The 25,443-nt window shown below is 38.9% G+C and overlaps 1 protein-coding gene across 1 annotated transcript in view; it reads left to right on the top strand.

The window, feature by feature from the left end:
• GRID2 (glutamate ionotropic receptor delta type subunit 2) overlaps positions 1-25,443 on the top strand; it is a 490,302-nt gene that overhangs the window by 370,377 nt on the left and 94,482 nt on the right. Inside the window, exon 13 of the mRNA XM_088133270.1 lies at positions 16,138-16,304. Coding sequence (XP_087989396.1) covers positions 16,138-16,304 — 167 coding nt within the window. The remainder of the gene's footprint in view (positions 1-16,137; positions 16,305-25,443) is intronic.

Genomic DNA, 25,443 nt, shown 5'->3' with positions numbered 1-25,443 from the left:
AGAAATTCAAAAACAGCATTATAGAGACTGATTTTGATAACTTTCAGACTCTTTGATACTGAAGGACTCATAAAGCACACATCTAACCTATCAAAGGATCCTTCCTAGAGTTAAGCTCTGGGAGAAGGTTGCTGAAACTGGAAAACAGGTTGTCATCCCTTCCTCTCTCTGTCTCTCTCTCTCTACAGAAACTTGGTCTCTGTAGGTGACGTTTGGTTTCTAACATCTTCCTTCTTCCTTCCTTCCTGCCTGCCTGCCTGCCTGCCTGCCTGCAAACAATAATCTATTTATTATTCCAATTTATATAGCTGCCCATCTCATATACAGTAGGTGACTTACAAACAGATAAACCAATATAAAACAACCAGACAATACAATTAAAAACATTACAAAAGCATCTAAAAACCATAATAAAAACTTCATAAAATTCATAGCCAAGGTATTCATTTCTGACCGTAATATTTAATATACACTATGCTGGCTCTGCCACATTCCCTGGTCCCTGTGCCCTTTGGCAAAACCAAGTTTTTAGGGGCTTCTAAAAGACCAGCAGGGTCAGGGCCAATCAAATCTCTGGGGGGATGATGTTCCACAGGGTGGGAACCACAGCAGGAAAGGCTCTCCTTCTAGGCCCCACCAGATGACACTCCCTACCTGGCAGGACTCAGAACATGCCGTCCTGCCAGATCTGATAGAACAGGTAGATGTGATTGGGAAGATAACCCAGTTCATGCCACGTAGGACTTTATAGGTCATTACTAGCACAATTGAATTATTGTTATTTTATAAACTATTCTCCATAAACCACCTAAAGTCCACTAGAATAGAGAAATGGTACAGATAAATCTGACATATAGTTAATTCCTATCTATGAAAGAAAGAACTTGTTTCACCAGCTAAAACACTTAGACAATTTCTCCAGTATTGATTTAGAGCATCTTCTTAACTTCAGCCAGCCATCATTGAAATGATTTTGGAAGAACCTATAAGTGATCTATGTAGTATAATAAAAGTTTGACTAATTTATTATGTAGCACCTTTCATCTAATGTACTACTTTGACTATTCTTGGATGGGATGGGAGGCATCCTTTTTAGTGTGTGTGTTTGTGTGTGTGTGTGTGTTTTATTAAATGTGAACTATTCAGATGCAAAGGGATATTTTAATTGATTGATTAAGTGCCATCAAGTCAATGTTGACTCTTAGCAACCACATAGATAGATTTCCTCCATGATGATCTGTCCCAAACCTGGTCTTTCAGGTCTTCTAATGGTGCACCCATCACCACTGTAACTGAGTCCGTCCACATTGCTGTTGGGCATCCTCCTTTTCTTTTCCTTCCACCTTTCCCAACATTGTAGACTTCTCTAGGGAGCTAGGTCTTCATATGATGTGTCTGAAGTAGGATAATTTGAGTCTGGTCATTTGTGACTCAAGAGAGAACTCTGAGTTGATTTTTTCAACATTCCATTTGTTTGTTTTCTTGGCTGTCCATGGTATTCTCAGGCATCTTCTGCAAAACCAAAGTTCAGAAGCATCAATACTCTTCCTATCTTGCTTTTTCAGAGTCCAACTTTTGCTTCCATAGAGTGTCACAGGGAATATCATGGTTTACACTATTCTGATCTTTGTAGATATAGATAGACACATCACAGCATCTAAATATCTTTTCCAAGGACTTCATGGCTGGTCCACCAAGTGCTAGTCTGTGGCATATTTATTGACTCCCTGTTCCTTTACTGTTGATCGTTGATCCTAAAAGGCAAAAGCTATCAACCACTTCAATGGCTTCATTATCTGTTGTAAGGTGATTATTGTACCTGTTGTCATTAGTTTGGTCTTCTTTATATTTAATTTTAGTCCTATTTTCCACTCTGCTCCTTGACTTTTATTACTAGACTTTGCAGACCCTTTGCATATTCAGCTGAGTAATGTCATCAGCAAAGTGCAGGTTACTGATGTTTCTTCTTCCAATTTTAAACCATGTTCATCTTCCAATCCCACTTTGCTTAATATACATTCAGCATATAGGTTGAATAAATGCAGGGAGAGTATACAGTCCTGTCTCTCCTTTGCCAATGTGGGGCCAGTTTGTTTCACCATTTTCTGTCCATACTGTGGCTTCCCGTATAGGTTTCTCAGCCACAAGTAAGCATGAACCAGTAATGTGACACACTTGATAAAAGGGCAATGGTATCTTGTCATGCCTTAACAGGAATATAGAGTCCAGTACATGGGAAGTAATTGTTCCATTCTTCTCTGTCCTGGTCAGACCCTACTTGAAATCCTAGTCCAGTTTTGGGCCCCACAGTTCAAAAAGAACAGTGGCAAACTGAAGTAGGTTCAGAGGAGGGCTATCAAAGAGGACTTAAAACAATCCCTATAAAAATAGTTAAAGGATCTGGGTTTGTTTAGCTTTAAGAAAAGACAATTGAGGGGAGATACAAGCTAAAAGGTTGTCATGTAAAAAAGAGAGTGGACTTACTCTCTATTGCCTCAGAAGACAGGGCCAAAGCCAATGGGTTACAACTATAAGGAAGTTGGTTCAGGTTAGACATCAGAAGGAATTTCCCAGCTATGTAAGTTGTCAGCTACTGGAACATGCTGCCACATGAAAGGTTAAGTTCTCCTTTGCTGAAGGTCTTCAAACAGAGACCAGATGGTCATCTATCAGAGATGCTCTGGTGAATCCTGCACTGAGCAAGGGTTTGGACTATATGACTTTGAAGGTTCCTACAAACTATATAATTCTATAATATAATGTTGACTTCTTTATTTAGGGTAATATAACCACTATTTACTAACTACATAGCTCATTACCTTTTAAGTATTCAGTTTCAAGTCAGACAAAATATTTTATTGAATGTTTATGAATGGTAGATAAGTAGAAACTGGTTATTCCCAACTGTTTAATTCAACTGTTTAATTCATCTACATTTGCAGATATTTAATGGAATGTATAGATATAAGTGGTATCAGACACACAAGTTTCTTTAAAACTTAATCCCCTACTTTTAAAGGACTATTGAAAAATTTTCAGTCAGTCAAAAGAAAATTATAGTTAAATACAGTAAATAATAGGAATGCCTCCTCCACTCTTAATCTGATTTCATTTATTATCAGCCATAATAACCCTAGATGCATTTTTCAAAAGCTGTGCACATTCTACACAAATTTAATGTCACATGTAGTTTGGCTATAATTTAAAGAAGAGTAGGAAAAAAGTATCTAAGCACCTATACTATTTATATTAACTGAACTTTTGACATTGTTGGTAAGGAGGAGGAAGAGGAGGAGGAGGAGGTGGGGGGAGACATGTGATGTTCTCATCATCAAATATATTGAATGGTCAGAAGGTAGATGGAGACATTTAACTGGATGGATTATTTCCCCAGGTTTTTTTTTCCATAATGTTTCCCTCTTAAAACTCCTGCAAATATAAATTGCTAAAATAAGGCTGCTAGCTTCCTCTTCCACAACAATATATTGCAATTAAAATTCTGTCATCTACCTCTATTTGAGATATGAGTTTGTTTTCAGCTATTTTGCACAGTTGGGAGCTTTTTTAAATTCTGAATCCATTTGTCAATAGCTATAACATATAATCGTGTCAGCAGCATCGAGAAGGTAGGAAAATGGGTACTGGGCATAAGCTGCAATACTAACAAACAAAAGAAGGTTAAATGGACACACCTTTTGTTAATTTTAGCTGCTAGAGTTGGTAGTGACCATATGGCCTGTCTGCTGGTCATTTTCACTATCCCAATTTACATGCCAAAGTATTACTAATAGAAAGTTCCAGGTACACCATAGCGTAAATTGATGCAAGGGCCTCTTTTGTAATCTGGGTGGGTATGGCAGGCAGATTAGTCAACAAGACTGAGCCTTTGTAATGGGCAGAAGGAATAACTTTGAAGGACAGGGAATCTGAGGAAGATCTGTTATCTGAGTAAGCATCTCAAATAAGATCCTCCCTAGTTCTCACAAAGATAAAGGGAGGGAGAGGGAAGAGCATTAGATTTGCAAGATTCTGTTACTATAACCTTATAATAAAAGTAGTATTAACATGTGTAACTTTGGTTTCCTAGTCTGGTCTACCTTGGAGGGCTGACAGCTTTAGAACCAAACTGTCCTAAGACCCTTTATGTCAGAGGTGGGCATGACCATAGTCTAAGTTCCTAAGCCTTCTAAAAGCAGTTTAGAACTTCTGGAAAAGTGATAGGGCTCTTCCCCAATATCCTGTCCTTCACCTTCCAATCTGCTATTATGCTTTGGAAAGATTATATGACCTTCCCATCCTGGAAGAATCACAAGCTCAGTATTCTTCAACAAATAGCATTTAGCTTATTCTCATCGCTAAGCCCAGTTATAGTTTATTAGGGTTGTGTGAAATCACATTGCTCCCCTTTGAAGGATTGTCTTGTCCTGGACCATTGGTGGTGATTTTTTTGAAGAAGTTTCTCTACTAGAAAAATTAAGTTGCTTTGCTTTGATGTCTCAAATACATTTGGCCAACTTGCTCTGGTGGAAAAGGTCATTTGCATGTGTGCAGCCCATCTGAGAAGGCCTTCTAATATCTGAATTGGAATGGCATTGCCATTCTGAGCCAGCACTTGGAAGAGAACTCTTGCTTCAATCTGGGTACTTGTCAAAATGAAATGCCCCTCTGAAGTGCCACGTAACTTTAGTAGTTTTATACCTGCACGGAGGTGGGGAAAATGACTTAATTGTTATAGTCCGATTTAAAATCCCCTCCCAGAAAGAAGAAAGAATTCTTTCCTCATTTAGACTACATGCATTTGAAACCTCATGTCACAATAGGGCAATTTAGTTGTTGTTGGCTTTGTTTGTTGTTGCTTCTGCTGCTGTTGTACACCTAACACAGCTGCTATTCTGGAACTTATTTCTGAAATATTTCTCAGCCATTTATAAAAGTAAATGGATGCTGCATATAATTATTTCAGAGTAACAGCTGGTGGGGACCTAGAAAAATGGAAGCAAAACTAACACATAAAAACCTGATCAAAGAAAACCTACAGCACTGAATAAATCTGGCATGCATGGGGAATTAAGAATATTTTTCTTGCAATTGCTCATGTGCCCACCTGGCCTAAAGCTGTGAACTCAAGGAAAAAGGATGTCACTCTGTATTTCTTTTTACAAAAATGTCTTTGTGATCTACCTGTCTAATCTAAGAGCATCCCTGAAGCACTGTGGTTTTTAGTATCAGAAAACAACTTTATAGGACTCACAGTGATGAATGGGAGGGGGGTCTATTTGTTTATGAATACCAAATTTAAAGAACTTTATATTTCATATATCATTGGCCAACACTGTATCATTCATGTACCCTGAATGCAAATTTATCACTGATGATTAAGCTCATTTACTGCATTAGAGATGAGAAGTGATTTGAATGTTCTACCTCTGTGGATCACACTGGTAACTAGAATTTGACTGTTTACTGCTAAATCCCAACATTATGGCAGAATTTAAATAACCTTACATTAAAATGCAGTTAAAATATGGTATTATTTTAACAAGGAAAGGGCAGAGCCCTCCTCTGATGGAATAATTCATAGGCTTGTCAGGGTGAAAAACTGTCTCCTATTCTTTCTTCTTTTTTTTATGTAATGATCCAATGTCAGCTTTCAAGAAAAAAGGGGCATCATACAGCTGAAGACAGAGATATAGAAGTTTTCCAAATGAAAGAAGGAAAGATAGATTACCTAAAAGAGAAGAAAGCTTCAAATCAATCAGTAATCCCATTAATTTACTTCTAGCAATTAACAAGGCAACAAAATGGCATTTGAGCAGAATCTGGCCATCTTCATAGTGAAAAGAAAATAAGTAATGTGATCTTCTTCCAGGGCTTTTTTCATTGAGAGGCATTTAAGATTAAGTGCTAAGAAAATAGACAGCCCAAGATGACACCGCTCTATTTTCCCTACCCTACAAAGTCCCTAACCTGAGAAGGGAGGGGGCTACAATGGAATCTTTTTGGAGATCCATCATCTACTGCCAAACCTCTCTTTCAGTCCCTTCTCTAAACTGATCTAATATTAGCTAAAGAAGCCACATTGTCTTTCTTCTCCCAATTTGGCATTTATTTCTATTGCCTGATATTAAAGCAAGTGTAAGCAATCACTAAGATCCATTGCCTTGTTACCACCACTGTGACACCTGGAAGGATCCAAAGGGGAACCTTTGGAATATGCTAGGTGTCTGTTGGACAAAATTGCTCGGATCTACTCCCAGTTGGACTCCAGCCTATGGAGGTACCTGGGATACAGTCTTGCCCTGTTATCTTGATCCTGTTGGTAGTGATGAAGCAGACAAGGTCCTCATGACTGTGAGTTTGGCCACCTGTTTGTTAGATCCATGTCCCTCATGGTTGGCAAAGGCTCTTGCACCCTTTCCTGGACTGGGAGGCCTTGCTCACTGTCACTCATGCCTTAGTCACTTCCCATTCAGAGTACTGTAATGTGTTATACATGGGACTGCCCTTGAAGAGCATTTGGAAGCTGCAGCTGGTGCAAGCAATTATGCGCACTGCTCAAGTAGTGCATGTTACCCCTCTGTTCTGCAAGCTGCATTGGCTACCAGTGTGCTTCCAGATGCAATTGAAGGTGCTATTAATGACCTGTAAAGCCTTACATGGCATGGGACTGGGATATTTGAGTTTAATGGTATGTGGAAAGGACCTTAGGGGACTGGGCAAAGAGATGCTGCCAAGGGAATGGTCAGTTAAGAGACAGCATAGCCCGCAGATGGATAATGGGCAGGGCAAGAGGCTCAGAAGAGATCCTCCCTAGCTTTTCAGGCTGTAAAGGAGATGGCTGTAAAGGAGATGGAGGTGGGGGAGAGAATTGTACTTTCAGATTTACAAGATTGATGTTGGCCTCACAGGATATACCAGATAGGAATCACAACCAGATGAGCTAATTCTACTTTATTGTAAAGCTACACTGACAAAATCTTGCTAGTCTGAAGTACAATTCTCCCCCTCCCATCTCCTTTACAGCCCGAGAGTCTCTTCTGAGCCTCTCGCCCCACCCACTATCCATCTGCAGGCTATGCCCTCTCTTATCTGACCATTCCCTTGACAGCATCTCTTTGCCCAGTCTCCCAAGGTCTTTCCCACATACCATTATGTTGAGGAATCACCCCTCCCTAGTTACATCTACCCCTCCCATCAGATTCCGCAGAAGAGGCATGTTACGGGTTCCATCCACTAAGAAATGTCATCTGACAGGACGAGAGACTTTTCTGCCATGGCGCCCTCCCTTTGGCATATCATTCCCCTGGTCCCTGCCCTTGTGGCCTTTAGAAAGGGTCTAAAGACATAGCTATGCCATCATGCTGGTAGTAGCGATGTTTGTACTGAATGGGATGTATGGCTTGTATTCCTCTGCTGACTGTGTTTATGCTTTGTGTTTGAGTTTTAATAGTAGTTTAAGTACGGTTTGTCCTGTTTATTTATATTTTTATTGTTCTTGCTGTTGTTTGTAATTGTTGTGAGCTGCCCAGAGCCACGTATGTGAGATGGGAGGCTATATGAATCTAATTAACAACAACAACAACAACTGTGAGCCCTTCAAGGAAGTCCAGACAGGAAACCAAAAGCAAGAAGACTAATACGATCTTCATTGTAAGGTTACAGTAACAGAATGCAGGTCTGAAAGGCCTTTACTTTCCAGAGAACTATGGAAGGTCCCTTCTGAGACACTTTCTCCACCCTCATCCCTCCTCTGGACTCATATTTTATTGATCAGAGCATTGTCTAGGCTACGACTATTCCTCCTGTCTCCTAAGGTTATTCTTACAGCCTATTACAACCACCTTGTGAGCTATCAAGCAGGCAGTGTCATTGCTTACTTTCCATTTATTTCAGGGAATTGAAGCAGTACAACAGCAACTTGCATTGGCTAGGTTGCACCTATGCTGCTGTAAAATCAACTTGACATTGTCATCTAAGGTTATTATTTTTAATGTTATCCCTGTAAATATGATTCTAGTTGGAGAGCTCCAGTTTCATCAACAGCACTTCTTTGTATCCAAGCAACAGGAAAGCAATGTTTTAAAAAGGCAGCAAAGATTTATTGTACCTAAAATGGATATTTCTCCCTAGTTAAACTGGGTTAATTGAATCAGAGTTAGTGATGAATCACTGAGTATTATTAAGAGAGGAACACTTCCTTGATACTTCAGAAACCATTTTGTGGGTGATAGCAGGAGAGCTCTAAGACTCATAGGTTTAGTGAAAAAAATAAAATCAGAAATATCCTTATTTAGACAGCTATGGTTATTTATTTTATTTTATTTATTTTATTTTATCGTTTTAAAGATTTGTATGGCCAACCATCTTAAAACACAACTCTGGGTAGCTCACAAGAACAATAAAACCCTGAACCATAAAAACATAAAACTATAAAACACAGCCAAAGCCTGGTGCCTCAGTCATTCTTCTGGGATGCCCCAATAATCAACCCAAAACATTTTCACTCTATCCCATGGCCTGGGTAAAAAGCCAAGTCCTGATGGCCTTCTGGCAGGTTAAAAGGGTGGGGGCCTACTGGATCACCAGGGGAGATCCACAGGTAGCCACAGAAATGGCACACTTCCAAGGTCCCACTAGGTGGCAACATTTCAGGGAGGAGACCTGGAGCATGCCTACCCTGTCCGATCTGGTAAGCCAGGCAGATACTCTCAGGGAGATGTGGTCCCACAAATTACCTGGTCCTATGCCATGTAAGGCTTTAAAGGTGATAACCAGCACCTTGAATTGCACCCAGTAGGAACCCGGGAGCCAGTGCAGCTCGCACAACAGAGGTGTGACATGGGTGAATCTTGAAGCACCCAGCACTGTGTGTGCAGCTGCCATCTGGACCAGTTGTAGCTTCCGAGTGGTCTTCGAGGGCAGCCCCATGTAAAGTGCAAAGCAGTAATCCAAGTGGAAAGTGACTAAGGCATGAGTGACCATGAACAAAGCCTTCCAGTCCAGGAAAGAGCGCAATTGGCACACAAAACAAATTTGTGCAAAGCCCCACACACACACTAGCCACAGCTGCCACCTGCTTATTCAGCAGGAGCCTGAGTCCAGGAGGACCCCCAAATTGTCCACCCACTCAATCTGGGAAGTGAGACCCCATCCAGAGTCAAGAATGACATATCACCAGACTCTGAGGGGGCAAAACCCCAAAGCCACTCTACCTTGCCAGGGTTGAGTCGAAGTTTGTTCCTGTCCATCCAGATCTTCACAGCTTCCAGGTACTCGGTCAGCACCACAACCATATCACCTGTCTGGGCAAGGGTGGAGATATATAACTGGGAATCAGTAGCATACTGATGATACCGCATCCTGTGCCATCAAATGATCTCACCCTGTGTTTTCATGTAGATGTTAAAGAGGAGAGGTGAAAGACCCGAGGCCTGAAGCACCCCACACTGCAGGGGCCAGGGCTCAACCTCTTTCCCCCCACTGCTAACACCAATTAGAACTAGCCACAGAGAAAGGAGAGCCACCACAAAACACTGCCTCCCCCTCCCAACCCCCACAGCTGGTCCAGAAGGATATCATAGTTGATGGTATTGAAAGCTACTGAGAGATCTAGGAGAGTCACAATGGTTGTACCACTCCTGTCCCAACCCCAAGAGGTCATCCTTTATTTAGGATTGGATTGGATTGGATTGGATTGGATTGGATTGGATTGGATTGGATTGGATTGGATTGGATTGGATTGGATTGGATTGGATTGGACTGGATGCTGCATGACTCCAAACAATTCTGGACAGCTCACCATAAACCAAACAATATAAAAACAATATAATAGCACAAAAGACAACAAAAACAGGCTAGAACAAAGAAAAATAATGAAGTGCAAGATGGTGAACCCAGCAAATCTTCAAACATCCCACCAACATCCAACATCCAGCAAAAGGGGCACCAACCACTTTAGGCCAAGGCCTGAGAGAACAGTCAGGTCTTTAAAACCCTTCAGAATGTCAACAGGGTGGGATCCATCTGGATTTCAGGGAGAACCTCATTCCAGAGGGCAGGCACTGCAACATAGAAGGCACATTTCTTGGGTCCTGATATACAACATTGTTTAATTGAAGGAACCTGGAACATACCAATCCTCTCAGCTTGAATCAGTGGGGTAGATGCCATAGAAGATTGGCAGTCCCTCAAATAACCAGGGCCTATGCCATGTAGTGCTTTATAGGTCATAACCAGCCACTTAGCAACTAGTTCAGCTTGTGGAGCACAGGTGTCACATGACCATACCAAGGCATGCCCATAACTGGCATTTTGGACCAGTTGAAACTTCTGAATGGTCTTCAAGGGCAACCCCCTGTAGAGTGCATTGCTAGGAAGTGAGTAGGTCATGAGTAAATGTCTGAAGGGCCTCCTGATCAGGAATGGGCAAAACTGGCATACCAGATAAAGCTGTGCAAAGGCCTTCCTGGCCATACCTGCCATCTGCTCATTGAGCAAGAGCTGTGAGTCCATGAAGACCCCCAGATTGCACCCCACCCTTGAATAAGGAAGTGCAACCCCAACCAAGGTCAAAGATAGAAAGCAAACTGGATGCCCCCAAGATTCATAGTCACTAAGTAAGACTGAGTCAGAGGCAGTTCCTCTCCATCCAGGCCTACATGGTCTCCAGGCATTGGGACAGGACTTTAACAGCCTGAAGTAAAGGTGCAGGGGTGAAGGAATTTTTGAGAACATACTCAACTAGCCCTGCATCTAAACAGTTGGCATATTTGTTGGCCATTCTGTGGCTGAATATGGATTAGCATCAATTTGAAATTGGGCCTATATAGATATGAATACATGGATATAGGACCTCTTATATGGCAATACAAAATCTGGTAGAGCAGAGCAGGATTTATGTTCTATAAAGGCTCCTACAGTGAGTTTTGCAGCCACTACAGGTAGAGCTAGTTAGGAGGATTCTCAGCTGCTCCTTCACATGCTTCATTATCTAGGTATCAGATGCCTGAAGAGAACTGATCGATCCTATGTTAAATTCATTCTAGGACTCGTATCAACTCATATGATCATGCACTTCATTTCTTCCTAATTTAGTGCAAACAGAGCAGTGGAGTAACTCAAATGCACACAGCTGTGTGTGACTGCAAGTAAAGGAAGTCCTGGAACAAGCTATGTGTAACCATTCATGTGAAAATGATCTGTGTATCACTAGTGTTGTTCTTAGAAATTTCCCATAATATATCATGCAAAAATAAATTTCATAATTAGCACAATTCACAAGTTATATGAGCCACAAATGTATCTAGTAGCTTTACTTCCAGTTTAGTGCAGGAGTAAACATGACCTTTATCTACTCAGGAATTGTCTGGTTTGTAGTATCAGCTGGGGGATCTTGATCAAATGATCATACTTTTCCTTTCTGTCTCTTGCACAGTGATTCCCTAGTGGTAGCAGATATGTGTGAGTGCTGGAACAATGTGATGGAAATAAAGTTTTAGTTCATAGTGCACATACTTTTTACCCTGTTTAACTGGAAAATCATGATTCCTGATGAATGACAATATACCTCCTTTATGCCAGTTCTGCTTTGCTGATCCCAAGTGGTGTGGAGGAAGCCTGTGTTTCAAATTCCAATTTGCTGCTACCCTGAAATACCATTATCTCCACATGAAATGGCAATATAATAATGTAGAAATGTAGAATGTAGGAATACAAATGTTCTCTGTGCAGGGAATGATATTCAGATGATTGAGTCCTATCTTGAACAGCCTTTCTTGCATATACTACTGCTGGGTCATAGAGTTTCAGTGCTGGAAAAGAACTTAAAGTTTGTCTATTTCTGACAATAATACTGAGATTAGTCCTAAAAATGCTATAAACAACCAGAATGGTCTGCCTGTCTGCACCAATAATATATCTCCATTATAATTTAATGAAGGTGACTCATATACCTTGGAATTTAAATTCCTAGTATAGCCTCTTTTAGTACTCATTGGTATTATCTAAGGCAATGTTTCTCAACCTTGACTACTTTAAGCTGCATGGACTTCAACTCCCAGAATTCCCCAGCCAGTCCACACAGCTTAAAGTTGCCAAGGTTGAGAAACACTGATCTAAGGCTTCAAAGATCTAAAGATCCTCTGTAATATTGTAGCAGGTAAGTCAATAATGGTATCTCTGTAGTATCAAAACAAATTAACCAGTAATGCAGGGATGGTCAACCTACAATTCCGAACTGCTTTTTGGTTCCCTTCCATCCTCCCATCATGCTGCTAAAATTCATATAAATGCATATGGATTGGGGAAATGCAAATGAGTTAGATTCACATTAAAATGCAAACCTTAAATACTTTTCTCCTTCCTTCAACTTATCCCCCCTGTTCCTTAACTTTGTTGTCTTGAACTTTTCATTCTTTAAATCAGTCCCTGTCTTTTCCTTTTTATGAGTTGGATTGAAAGACAATCATTGTCTGAAAACTATAGCAAATTAATGAAATCAATTTTTTTTCTATTCTCCTTATCTAAGACTTCCGGTATATCTATAATCTTCCAGGTAAAAAGAGAGTAGCATTTGAAAGAAGAAACAACCAGAATGAATTTAGCTTCATTTCCTAACTAAATCCTAAAACTACATTTACCACTAAGCAATAACAGCATCAGAAACCAGGCACAAATAGAGTCAACCAATAGTTCTATTTTCACCACCTGCTGATCAAGCTGATCTATTCATCATTTTTAAGTTTACAGTTCTCTCTATATTGATTTCTTCCTGCTAATGACTACTATGAAAAATCTATGGACAGCTTTGAATTAACATATTTCATGCCTAAGATAATAACTGAGGCTGAAATCCAGGGGAACCTCTGGAAGAAAAGTAATTTGAAGATCTAAACCATGACAAAGACCATGTTTAAGGTAGTGAAGGGGTTTGTCTGATGCATATCCCACCTTTTCTCTAGAACCTCAAAGCAGCTTACATGGAGATCTTCCTTTGTTTTATATCTATAGCAACCCTATAAAGTAAGATGGCCCAAGAGAAAGTGATTGACCTACAGACATCCAATAGGTTATGTCTCTCTAGTCCTAGTCCAACTTCTTAAGCAATACACCATACCAGCAATATGTATTAAATACAAGTATTCTGAGACTGAAAGGGTGGAACAAACTGAGCAGTGGGGAAAATGTTAATGGAGCTCCTGCTACTGCCTGGATACCTGGACCTGTTGGTCTCTCCTATATTCATGCAAATACAAATCACTTTTACATTTCAGTCAGGGATTTCCAGCTCATAGCTTAGGTAATGGTTCTGATTCAATGTGCTAGGTTTGGAGAGCAGTCATACAAGTCAAGATCTATAGAAGAAGAGGTGAAAAAAAAAGAAGAGAAAGATAGCATACAAATCCTTTCCCAGCTTACTTCCTTCTGAAATCTACAAATTGTTGGCATCAAATATAGTCCTGTTGACCAACCAGTTCAGTATCCAAGTCCTCAGATGATTCAGTATCCAAATCCTTAGAGTCTGAAGCTAGTAAAATCAACCCAAAATTCTCTCATTGGATCTCCTCCTAAAGCTTATCTTCAGGCTCTAAAGCTATGAGCAACTCATTGTTCTTCCCTGTTTGGTTTGTTTATTCAAGAAAACATGAATTATGCTTTTTGGGTAAAGGTGGGGGACCCATCATACATCCCAAGGCAAAATGCCTCTGGTGCATCTCAGAAATGAGGAACCAGGCTGGTACACTTCAGTAATTCCTGCCAGTAAACAGATTTTGAAAATATCATCTATAACATTGAACAGTAATCTAATAATGATAGAATGTAATTTAATATTCTGCCAGGGTTTTTTTTTTTCTTTTACAATTCCCCTTTGGTTTGCCTAGCCCAGGAAGCCTGTTTTGTAAATTGTATTGTTTATTTTATAAGTTGTTACATATTTATTTCATGTTGACTTTACACATTTAATGAGTTTGCCTTGGCTTTCCTTTAGAGATAGTGTAATTGGTTGGAGTATTAAAGAAAATATACTGCATGGGACCCATGAGAGAAAGCAACTGCCTTCTTCAGACAGCTAGAGAATAGGCAATGTGCAAAGAATCAAGCTGACACAACTGATAAAAGAATTTATTTGATGGAATAGCGGATATACATGTAGATAACTGGGAAATAGCAGATGTAGAGATGAGAGAGGGTTGGGGTAGTCCAGGGCTGACATGACAATTTCCTATTTTTCAACCATTTTTAAATGGGTGCTCTATTTTAAGTCTAAAAGGGGAAACACACATTTTGAGGAATAAGTTGCAACTGTTAATAATGAAAAGTCTGTTCCCCTTCTCCTCTGTATTATCTTGTTCAGCATATATTATGCTGTGAGCCACCCAGTCACTTAGATGAGATAGGCGGCCATACAAATTGAATAAATAATAAGAGTAATAGTAATAAGTCATTATGTTATTTCCCCAGCCCTTCCAATGGTATTGTGCCTGTGAATGAAGGCAGAACATGGGATATGTTGTGCTAGATTTTATAGACATTAAAGAATTTTATAGATGAAGTGAAGGGAAAACTCATCAGGGGGATGAGGTTTTAGCAGTTGCTCAGCTTTTTTTTTTTAAGGTATGCTTTCGTCATTATGGATTTTCTTCAAACATAATTATTGTTCTCTTCACTTAGAATTCCAGCACATGCTTGGAAATACTGGAAGCTATGAAGACAATGAATGTCATAGTCTTCAGGCACAGAACACAGCACCTTGCTAAATACATGGAATTAAGGAATGAATTCTCCTTTGAGTGGAGGTCTACTCCTCATGTCCATGTTACTTTCTGGGCAACTCTGTGAAAGTGATTTGCTTCTGCCTTTTTCTAGGATGTCTTTTTCAATCTTCCAGTCTAATCTATAACCCTGGGATTTCCTGGGGATCTCTCACAGAAGTATTAACCAGGTCCAGACCTGCTTAGCTTTATCTAGACCAACCAAGGTTAGCTACATCTTGTCATCTACTGTGGCCTAGAGGATCTAAATTGTGTCAATACCTAGATGGAACATTATTTCCCACCCAATGTACTTCATTATTTATTTATTTAAAATATGAAGTTTCTATTTATTATTGTAGGTATGTGAGAATGACCTTGGGAGAAGGGGGGAAGAGGTGCTGCCTAGGGAACGATCAGATAAGAGAGGGCATAGCCCACAACTGCATGACGGGCAGAGAAAGAAACTCCAAAGGGAACCTCCCTAACTTCTCAGGCTGTAAAAGAGACAGTGGGAGATTTGTACTTTCAGACTTGCAATATTCTGTTAAGATAGCCTTACAATAAAGTAGAATTAGCTCATCTGGTCGTGGTTCCTAACTGGGCTACTTGGGAAGGCTGACAAGTATTTATTAGAGCTCTCAAAGTATTTTACAATGATGTTATAAAATAATGTCAAGAAATAAAAGCAAGCCATTAAAGCTAGCAATGGGAGTTGGCAGCTCAGGAAATCCAATATAAAAACGTATGTTAAAGAACACCTAAATATACCACCATTAGGACTGATATGCTAGCAGAAAGGATATCATTGATAGAATAGATGCCACTTCAACTAACATTTGAGCCTGGGGCCTAGTGTAATGGAGTTGTTTAGGGCTTTGTCTAATAATACCTTGGACTTTGAACCTGGTTTAGTTGCAAACAGCCAACCAGTGCATACTGGTTTTAACACAGTTGTAGATATGACAGCCCAGTTAATAACCTAGCCATTGCATTCAGCATGAATTGTACCTTCTGAACCAGCATCAAGGGCAATTCCACATAGAGCACATGATAGACAGACAGAAACAGAAATGAAACACGTGATAGTGATCCAGTCCTGAGGTTATCACTGCATGAATTGTGGTCCCTAGTTCTTCCCTTACAGTTGGCACATCAGACTTAAACTGGAAATGTCCTCTTAAGTCTCATGAAAGAAGGTGTCCTGTAAATGAAACAGGTTTCTGGCTGGGATATTTTTCATATTTACCTATGCTGAAAATGATGCTGGAAAAACCCCACTCTTTCAAATAGGCTGTAAAATATACTGTTTCTGTTCATAGTTTTTTTTTTCCCCAAAAAACATTTGAAGCAAAATTGGATCATTTATTTTCTTTTGTTGTTTCAGGTCAAATATGGAAATTATGCCTTTGTTTGGGATGCAGCGGTTTTGGAATATGTTGCTCTGAATGATCCAGATTGTTCCTTCTATACTGTTGGAAATACTATTGCAGATCGAGGATATGGAATTGCTCTTCAACATGGAAGCCCCTACAGAGACGTCTTCTCACAAAGGTAATGTTGTTGGAAGAATATCAAAACTGTTCAAGATTTTTGTTTTGTTTTGTCAGTGCCAAAAATATATCACTTTATGCCTACAAGAGTTGGAACATAACGGAGATGTGGCGGTAAGGACAATAATGCTGAGGATGGTTTATATTGTGGTTCACAACCATAAAGCAGTTCAACATTGTTGCACTGATTTTGATTGGGGGAAATGGTGGGTATCATATCAATTTTTTGCTAGAATTAAAAAATGTTCAAATGTGTTCAGAAGACTAGAATGTGTAGTAAAGGAAGAGCCATTACAGTAGAGAATATAATGAGGTTGCATTAAAAAACAGGCAGGGTTTGATTACACCATTATGACTGTCATTCATGGCTTTTTGGACCATACCTCCAGATACCCAAGCTCTTAAGGACACTCAAATTCTTTGACCAGTGGTCCAGTTTAAGGCATACAGTTTTGTTGAGTTTTCTATGACATCCTTATCAAAATGACTATATCTCATGACGCTGCAAGGCATATGCCTCACTCTGCCTATAGTCTCTTTTAAAATTCACTCTAGGCTCCAGCTAGCATGCTTCTGTTACCAGGTGGGCAGATCCTTATAATTATCGGTCTCTTCTGAACAATGAACATTTAAATGTGATTCGGTTTTCATTAAATCAATATGGAGTCCATTTAGATCTTTTTGAAGAACTATTCTTCGTTTTCAAAACCTATAGTCAAATGGTCAATAGGCAACATATGAGGAACTTTAAAAAATAACCACCTAAAATATTTCAATCCAAAGTTTTCTGTAATGAAGCCAGATCGATTTTCCATTTTCTTCTACATAATTTGAAGTTAGACTTCTCTCTGATCTTCGTCAGGCAAAACAGAAACTTGCTTTTTGAAGCTGTTCGGTTTCAGCCTAATAGATTAGGCTAGATTTTTGTTCCATTTGTTATGCTGTCCTTCCTGGGAAATAGGAAGGACAAATTCCAAGTTGTATTTGGAATACAACTGTGGATAACAGTAGGATGAAATGTATCTCTTTTCTGCTATACCAAAGGTGGGGGATTTTTTCCACTGGGGTCTGCATTACCAAATATTTTGGTATTTTTTTAAAAACTCCGAGGGCCACAGGAGGTATGATGCACCACAGTAGGTAGGTCTAAAATACTTGGTTCATTTAGGCGGGAGCTTATTTTGGAGGGGAAAGAAGCTAAGAGTTTTGAAGGTGCCTTAGGGCTCTGCTAGAGTTAGAATGCCCATTTTGTTCCAGTCCCCCTTCCCCATTAATCTCCCCAGTAATGAGATTTGGTTCAACCCACTCTAAGAATGCTCCAGGGATTTCAGGAGTATGCTGGATTCTGGGGCTGTGAATTCTAGATTCTGTAGATCACATGACTTAGATTGACCATCTCTGCTTTGTGAAGTCACAAGAAAACTGATACTTTAAGCTCTATGTGCTTTCTGGCAAAGAGGAGGAAAACAGCTCTATCAAGGGTTGATTTCCTACAGGAAGTTGCAAAGAGATGCATATAGAAACAGGAGTGAATATAAGTTTCTATGGATAGAAAAAGCTTGACCATGTATTGGTATGATATCTGAATGGACAAAGAATCGTTTATTACTTATTTGCAATATGGAAAAAGAACAGTTGCATAAATTGAATTTACAAATCTTGTTTTACAATATATAGTTGATACTGTGCTGTTGAAATAGATAAACCTTACTGTTCTATCGCTGGAAGCCAATACACCTAGAACTTGGAGGGTAACCGTAAAGGTGGGGTCAAATCTGTTGCTAATTTTTGGCAGTAGCTATGAAAGCATGTAAGAGAACAATTTCTAATGGGCTTGGATGCAGGGTTGACCTATGCGATGAATACATTAGTAAAATTCTACAATACAGTGATATATATAACAGAAGCCTATAATCTTGAAAATAGTCACTTTAAAATAGAGGATATGGAATTAAAAAATTAATTATTATTATGTTATTTACATTTTTTAAGTTTACATCATAAATATTCTTATTGCTTTAATTGGCCCATTGTATGTATAGTTGTGCATCGCTCTTGTGTATACTGTTTTCGTATGGGTCTTGACTGCAGTAAGCAAACTACAGCAAGTTGGAGAGGTGAACAGGTACAAAAGCAGAAGAACAATTTCAAGCCATGACTTACCTGAACCTCTGGAAGTTCAAACCATAGCTTTACCTATCTTCATGGAGATGTAAACCATACTTTAAAATGAATTTTGCATTGTCTCATGCCTCTTTCTAAACTGCCCTTAGAAATATGCCTTAGCATAACTTCTGCAACAGCGGCTTCACCATGAGGTCTCATGCTAAGCAGCAACCGTTTTTGTCATTATTAAGACTGTGCTCTATGTTACAAATCAGTGTATAGCACAGAATGTGTCTTTATTTGTCCTGTTATTGTGCAAAATGGTTAGGTTTTCTCTCAGATGACTCTGTTAAACAAGGAAGTATTTTATGTGACTTTGTTAACATTATTTTCTAAAGAAGTGATTTAAAAAACAGCAAAAGGTATTTCTTACACTGCAGCTGAGCCATATTTATTAAGTGCATCACTTTCAGCCTCTTTAACAGCCCTTTGCTTTGTAATTTAGGGTGCTTTCATGTGATTTATACCCGCAAAAGTACATAGAAAGCAAGATAATATTCTTACTGATATTTTCCTTAATGGCATTCCCTCCTTTGCCTCATTTGATATCTTCTGTATTCATGAAATACGTATATGCTTTTTATATATTATCTAGTTTGGCCCTTTATTCCTCCTGTCTAGCTGAACTATATTTATTGAAGGAAAATGCAATGCCCTATTCTAGAGGTTTTTTTACTGTAATTCAGGCTGTATGTATTCGCAATTTTATCAGATCTAAATTTAGCCTTTTAGTGGCAAGTTCTCTATCCAAATGCACAAATATTGATCTGATTCCTAGAGGGTGAAAAATTAAAGAGAATTCTCATGGAATATATGGCACTTACTCCAGTGCAAGTATATGAATAAATAGCATCTTCAAAAGCATATTTTTATAGTCAAAGCACATGCAGTCATGGATTCTCTCTTCCTGTTCACTATTCATATTTTTTCCTGTAATTTAGACATGAATGCACTATTCATAAAATGTGTGTATATTCTTTCTATATATTTGGAAATCAGTGTAGGATGCAGATTTTTATCTGAAAAATTGGATTTGCATCCAGGTAGATTAGTGTAGTGGCTTAGTTAATAATGGGATGAATCTCTGGATGAGCAGATGTTTGAGAGAACTCTAGATCTGGAAGAGACTGAAGATGAGAGATATTAACATAATGAGAAAATAATTAGATGATCAGTATTGAAAACTGAGCCATAAGAGACCGGGGGCCATAGTTGCAGGAAGGGCCAGTAGGAATGTTACTGATTATAAAGTGGAAAGCAGTTTCTAGCAAGCAGATGCATCAATAGGAAGCATTCTTATGAGAGGGGTTTTTCATCACTCCCTTGGCACAGTTTTCCATGACTGCTCTCATGTGGGTTTTTCAAATCATCCTTTGCCTTTCTGATGAGGAAGCTGAATTACTGCTTCTGAATTCTAAGTAGCAGCAAAAATAAATTTTTGCTCAGTGGAATTAGCAAACATCCACATCAATATTTCAAATTCCTTCATGTGATGGGGGATCTGTTTAAAATGCATCAGTGATTCAGGCCTCCCCTCTTTCTTAAGATAGGAGGAGGAAAAACATGCTTTGTTTTATGAAATCCTGGGATTCTACAGCTATGTAACATTGGACCTCTCTACGTGACCATGACATAGGATCTTGAAGGATTGCAGAAAAAGCTTAGACTAAGAAAGGGATCTTTGTGTCTGACGTGGCTGAAAGAAGAGCTGTGAGTTGAGAGGATGAATCCAAAAGCCGAAGGTTAAATGACTGCTGAATTCAAGAAGGGTCAAGGTAGGGCAAGATCTAGATGGCGAGAATGTTCAAAAGCATTTTTTTTCACAATGGTCTTGGATAATTGACTGTTTCTGACAACACGTATGGCAAATTCCAAAAGTTTCCATATATTGCTTGTACAGATATACGTTTCCTGACAGAAGAGGCAAAATGACAGTACAATATTTTCTTCCCACTATTTTACGCATGCATTTTTTAATTCAGAAATCAATGAAAAACATTAGTTTTCCTTCTGTTTGGCTTTCAACATTTGACTGTTTGTGTACTCTACTTACAGAGCTTGGCAGAAATAAGACTGGGTGAGTGGGTATGGGATTGCAGTCTTAATTTTAATAGGATGGGATAACATTGGAGCTAAGATGCCATTTTACCCAGCATCATTATCTTAATTCAATTTGGGGATGTTTTTATGCTCATATAGTAACTCAGCTAAGGGGGTTATGGTCTCCCTTTTCCTCCAACGGGAAACTGCAGCATTTTTGGCTTGAAGATTACTTAAACTTCATTAGGCCATTCGTAAATTCCATTAAGATAATAGAAAGAGATGTGAAACTGGAGGTAATCATTAATAAAACAAATTACACAGGGGAAATACTTTGCTTGGACAAATTTTGAGGTGCATTTTACAAACCGTTGGCATTTCAGGGTAAGAAACACATTAAGCCTAATACAAATTAGCCTAACTGTTCGATTGGGGAAGAGAAGAGAAATGCCGGAAGGATTTTGTGACTCATTTGGAAAGTCTTAAAGAGATCAGAATAATTCACTGAGCTGGTGTTTGCCATTAACTTTTCTCTGAAGGGACTCCTTTGCATCTTCTGCCTCTGTGCACAGTTTAATGAATAACGCAGAAGCACATTCTGAGCATCTGTACATGCTTGCTTTTTGTATTACTTCAGGATCTTGATCTATAGCTAGCTTGGTAGCATACATAATTCCCACCAGAGAGCATTTTTCTTTCCCACTCTTACTCCTCCTTTCTCTAATGGACATGCCTCCTTTTCTTTCTCTTCTTCCCTCTTAATTGACTTACTATTTGAAAACAGTCTTCCTGTACCAGGCACCCTCCAGGTATTTTCAGACTACACCTTCCAGTATTCCTAGCCACCAGGGCCAAACGCTTAGAATTTGGACAGCTATATTCCCAACAAATCTGGTTTGGAAAAACTGGTATAATTGTCAACGTTGCATGTGTTTTTTTAATTACTGTACACATAACATAAACAGAAAACAGAGTATGTAGAGATGATAAAATGTATGCTGAAGCAAGCTATGGGTAAAAATTATGGCCCTGCTGTAAGACATGCTCTGGTAAACCTTTCTAGAATTATTAAATCCTTTGCTGATTGTTTGATTGGGATTGGGGACCTGCTAGAAACCATGATGGGCAGGAATTCCACCAGTTTGTCTTCTGGTTTTTTGTTTTTTGTTTTTTGCTGGTCAATCATACTGGCAATGGCAGCCATTTTGTGAGGGAGCCCATGATGTCCTTTCAGATTTCCATATGTGCCTATGGGCCCCACTAAAGAATCAGGGTTGCCTGACCCAGGACATACGTTATATCATTGTAAACACAGTTTTAAAATGAGTGGGAACTCCAGCTCATTACAGTGGATTTTTATAGGTAGAACATGCCACTGGATTATATTCCTTAGGAAACATTTGTATTTCCCTTACTCTGTTTAGTGGCACCCAAAACTCATTCCTATTTTTTCTCCCATGAGGGAGCTGCTCCTGCCAGGTTCCCTGAAGAACAAATGAAGCTGCACTGCTCAGAATTCCTGCTAGGACTGAGCACAAGAAGAGAGGACATTTGCATCTCAGTCCTTTCATCCATAGCTTCCTTGGCAATGGAGATGAATGACAAATAAGATGTCTCCTATTTTCTCTTCCACATTGCCAGTAATTTCTCATACACCTACAGTATATAGTCTCATGTGGGAAAAAGTCTCTAGAAAATGTATTGGACTTCATGAAATTATGTTAGTGGTTCTAATATTCAGTAACATAAGTTTTACTTGTTTAACTGTAATTATTTGTATTTTAAAACAGTTTCTAGAATGTGGTGACTCGAAAGCTGAAAGGTGCATTATAAACATTTTTTTTAAAAAAAATGATGCCTGAATCCATCTTAACTCTTGGCAATTGCATGACAAGTCCATGGCAAGATTTTCAGAAGTGGCTTGGTAGTGTCTACTTCTTTGGGCTGAGAGAGAGTGACTAGCCCAAAGTTATCCAGTTGCCCTCATGCCTAAGGCAAAACTAGAACTCTCAGTCTCCAGGTTTTTTAGCCCAGTGCCTTCAGTCACTACAATGAACTGGCTCTCATGATAAACATTACAAATAAATGATTGTAAAACATTTGCATAATGATTATCAAACAATTATAATAATTTTAAACAATTATTAAACCTTGCCCATTATGCACACCATGTCAATCCTTCATTTATCCCTATCTGTGATGCGGACGAGTTAGAAGAATACTACACTATGGACAAGTAGGAGTAAGATCCTCATCAGAATGCATCTTGTACAGATACAGCTAATGCTACAGACAAGATTCTCAGGCTAGAATATTAATAGAATCATAAAGTTGGGAATGTCTATTTACAGGATTCAGTCTAGTCACTTGCTCAGTACAGGAATCTAGATTGAAGTATCCCCAACAGAAGGCTGTCTAAAGTCCGAGGGTTATCCACAGGTAAGTGGTCAAAACAGTGAAGATGGCAGCCACGAGCATGTGTTTGAGGCCCTGCCCCTTTTTTAGGTGTGTCACAACACACATGAAGAAGGAACAGGGCTTCCATCACATGGTTGTGGCTGCCATCATGATCTCCTGTGGACACCCCTGTATCATTGAACTACTCTAATGAAGGACAGCCCACATTTCACCAGGTAAATGGATCTACAGTCAAGCTTCAACTTAATTTGAAAGACAGTGAGAAGCAAAACACATGGACAAACTCCTTTCACTGGCTTCTCCCTTGATATTTCTTTTAGCTAATATCGCCATCTCTGTTTCAGTATTTCATGTACTTCTTGAGCTTTTATCAGAGAAACTAAATGTTGCTGCCCGTGCAAAAATGTCCATGCTGCTCTTTTCACCTTCAATCCCTGAGAAGACAAACAATTAAAGTGCATTTTCCATTATTATTCATTATAGCAACTTTAGAGATCTGGTAGAAATGTTGAATTCTAGACAGTTCTGTCATAATTCAATGGGAATTAATGTGTGTTGCATATTAATGTCACTGGCTAATCCCAAACTTTAAAAATCATCTGTGCACCTCTTGCTGCATCAGAATAATAATAATAATAATAATAATAATAATAATAATAATAATAATAATATGATGATGATGATGATGATGATGATGATGATGATGATGATGATATAATCCCAAAATATCTGGAATGTCACTTGAAGACCATTGGCATTGACAAAATCACTGTCAGTCAACTGCAAAAGGCAATTTTACTTGGAACAGCTTATATCCTGTGACAATAACTTTAACACCATCAAACAACATCTGCCTGTCCCAGGTCCTTGGGAAGGACTCGATAGCTGGATAAAAAATGCCAAATCCAGTCCAAACATCTGGCTGACTGTGCGACCAACAATAACAATGGCAGATGTAACTAGTGCTATGTTGTCCGAAGGTCAATATTGCCAACAGTCATATAGCAGTTGCTCATTTTTCTTCATGTCCCATCTATTGCAAGGTCAAGAAAAAGATGACAGAAAGGAATTCTGACCTCATTCACTTCCCTCCACTTTCTCTTAATAGGCTGAGGATTTTTCATTCTGCTTTATGATCCACAACATAAGTGCTCTTCAAAATAGAGAAAGGGAATAAGATAAATTTTATAGATCTGAGAGGTTTCTGGCCTCATCTCCCCAAACCTATATGGGAGCTTTCAGTTCTAGATGCAATTTCATAATCATATCATATGGCTTGGTAATTTGTTTTTTAAAAAAAGAAACTAAAAGAAGTTCTCACACATTCTTTCAGTTTGCCATTAATATTGAAGTAACAAGAAGAAGAAAATTTAAAATGGAGAGACACAGAGTCAGTTTAAGAATTAACCAAAGAAAAACTCTGCATTGATTTATTCCATGATCCATTTGTTTATTTTCATGGCTACTCATGGTGTTCTTAGACGTATTCTCCAACACCAAAGTTCAAAAACATCCATACTCTTTCTATTCTGCTTTTTCAAGGTCCAATTTTCAAATCCATATAATGTCACAAGGAAACCCATTGCCTCCACTATTCTGAACTGTATAGGTATAGACCCATCCCAGCATCTGAATATCTTTTCCAAGGCCTTCATTGCTACTCTACCAAGTGCATGTCTACAGCATATTTTTGACTGCTAGTTCCTTTACTACTGATAGTCAATTCTAAAAGACAGAAGCTACTCATCTCTTCAGTAGTGTCATTGTTAATTATAAAGCTGGTTGCTGTACCTGGCATCAGTAGTTTGGTCTTCTTTATGTTTAATCCTAATCTCATTTTTTCCCTGTGTTCCTTGATTTTGAGCTTGCAGTTAATTTGCATTTTTAGCTATCAAAATAATGTCGTCACATAGTACAGGTTATTGATGTTTCTTTCTTCCAGTATCAAAACCATATTCATCAACTTCCATTCTAGCCTCCCTCAATATATATGCAGCATATAGGCTAACTAAATAAGGAGTGAGTATACAATGTTGTATCATTGCTTTGTTGATCTGGGGCTAGTGTGTTTTTGTTACATTCCATCCAGACGGGGCTTTCTATCCTGTGTATAGGATTCACGGGAGGATAATGAGGTGTTTTGGAATTCTTATTCTCCTAAAGACTTTCCAAAGTTTACATGGTTGTCACAATCCAAGCATGTGTTCACTTCTTTTTAGTATTAATGAATTTCTCAGTTATCCAGCATTCATCAGCAATAATGTCTCTCGTTCTTTGGCCTTTCCTAAAACCAGTTTGAACATCTGGCGTTTCCCTTTCCATGGAGGGCTGTAATCTGCATTGGATGATCCTAAACATTATTTTCCTGATGTGTGACATTAAGGATATTGTGCAATAGTTTGCATGCTCTTTTTTTTTTTTTTTAATCTGCGCTCAGTCGTTACCGACTCTGCAGTGACTGCTTTGGACAAGTCCTTTGCAGTTTTCAAGGCAAGGTGTTTCGGAAGTGGTTTGCC

This window comes from Python bivittatus, unplaced genomic scaffold (assembly GCF_059951505.1).
Source record: "Python bivittatus isolate LINGU-HERP-01145 unplaced genomic scaffold, Pbiv_v1 ctg000070_np1212, whole genome shotgun sequence".
Taxonomy (NCBI): domain Eukaryota; kingdom Metazoa; phylum Chordata; class Lepidosauria; order Squamata; family Pythonidae; genus Python; species Python bivittatus.
Note: the sequence above shows the minus strand (reverse complement) of the source record. Positions and strands in the feature narration are given on the sequence as shown.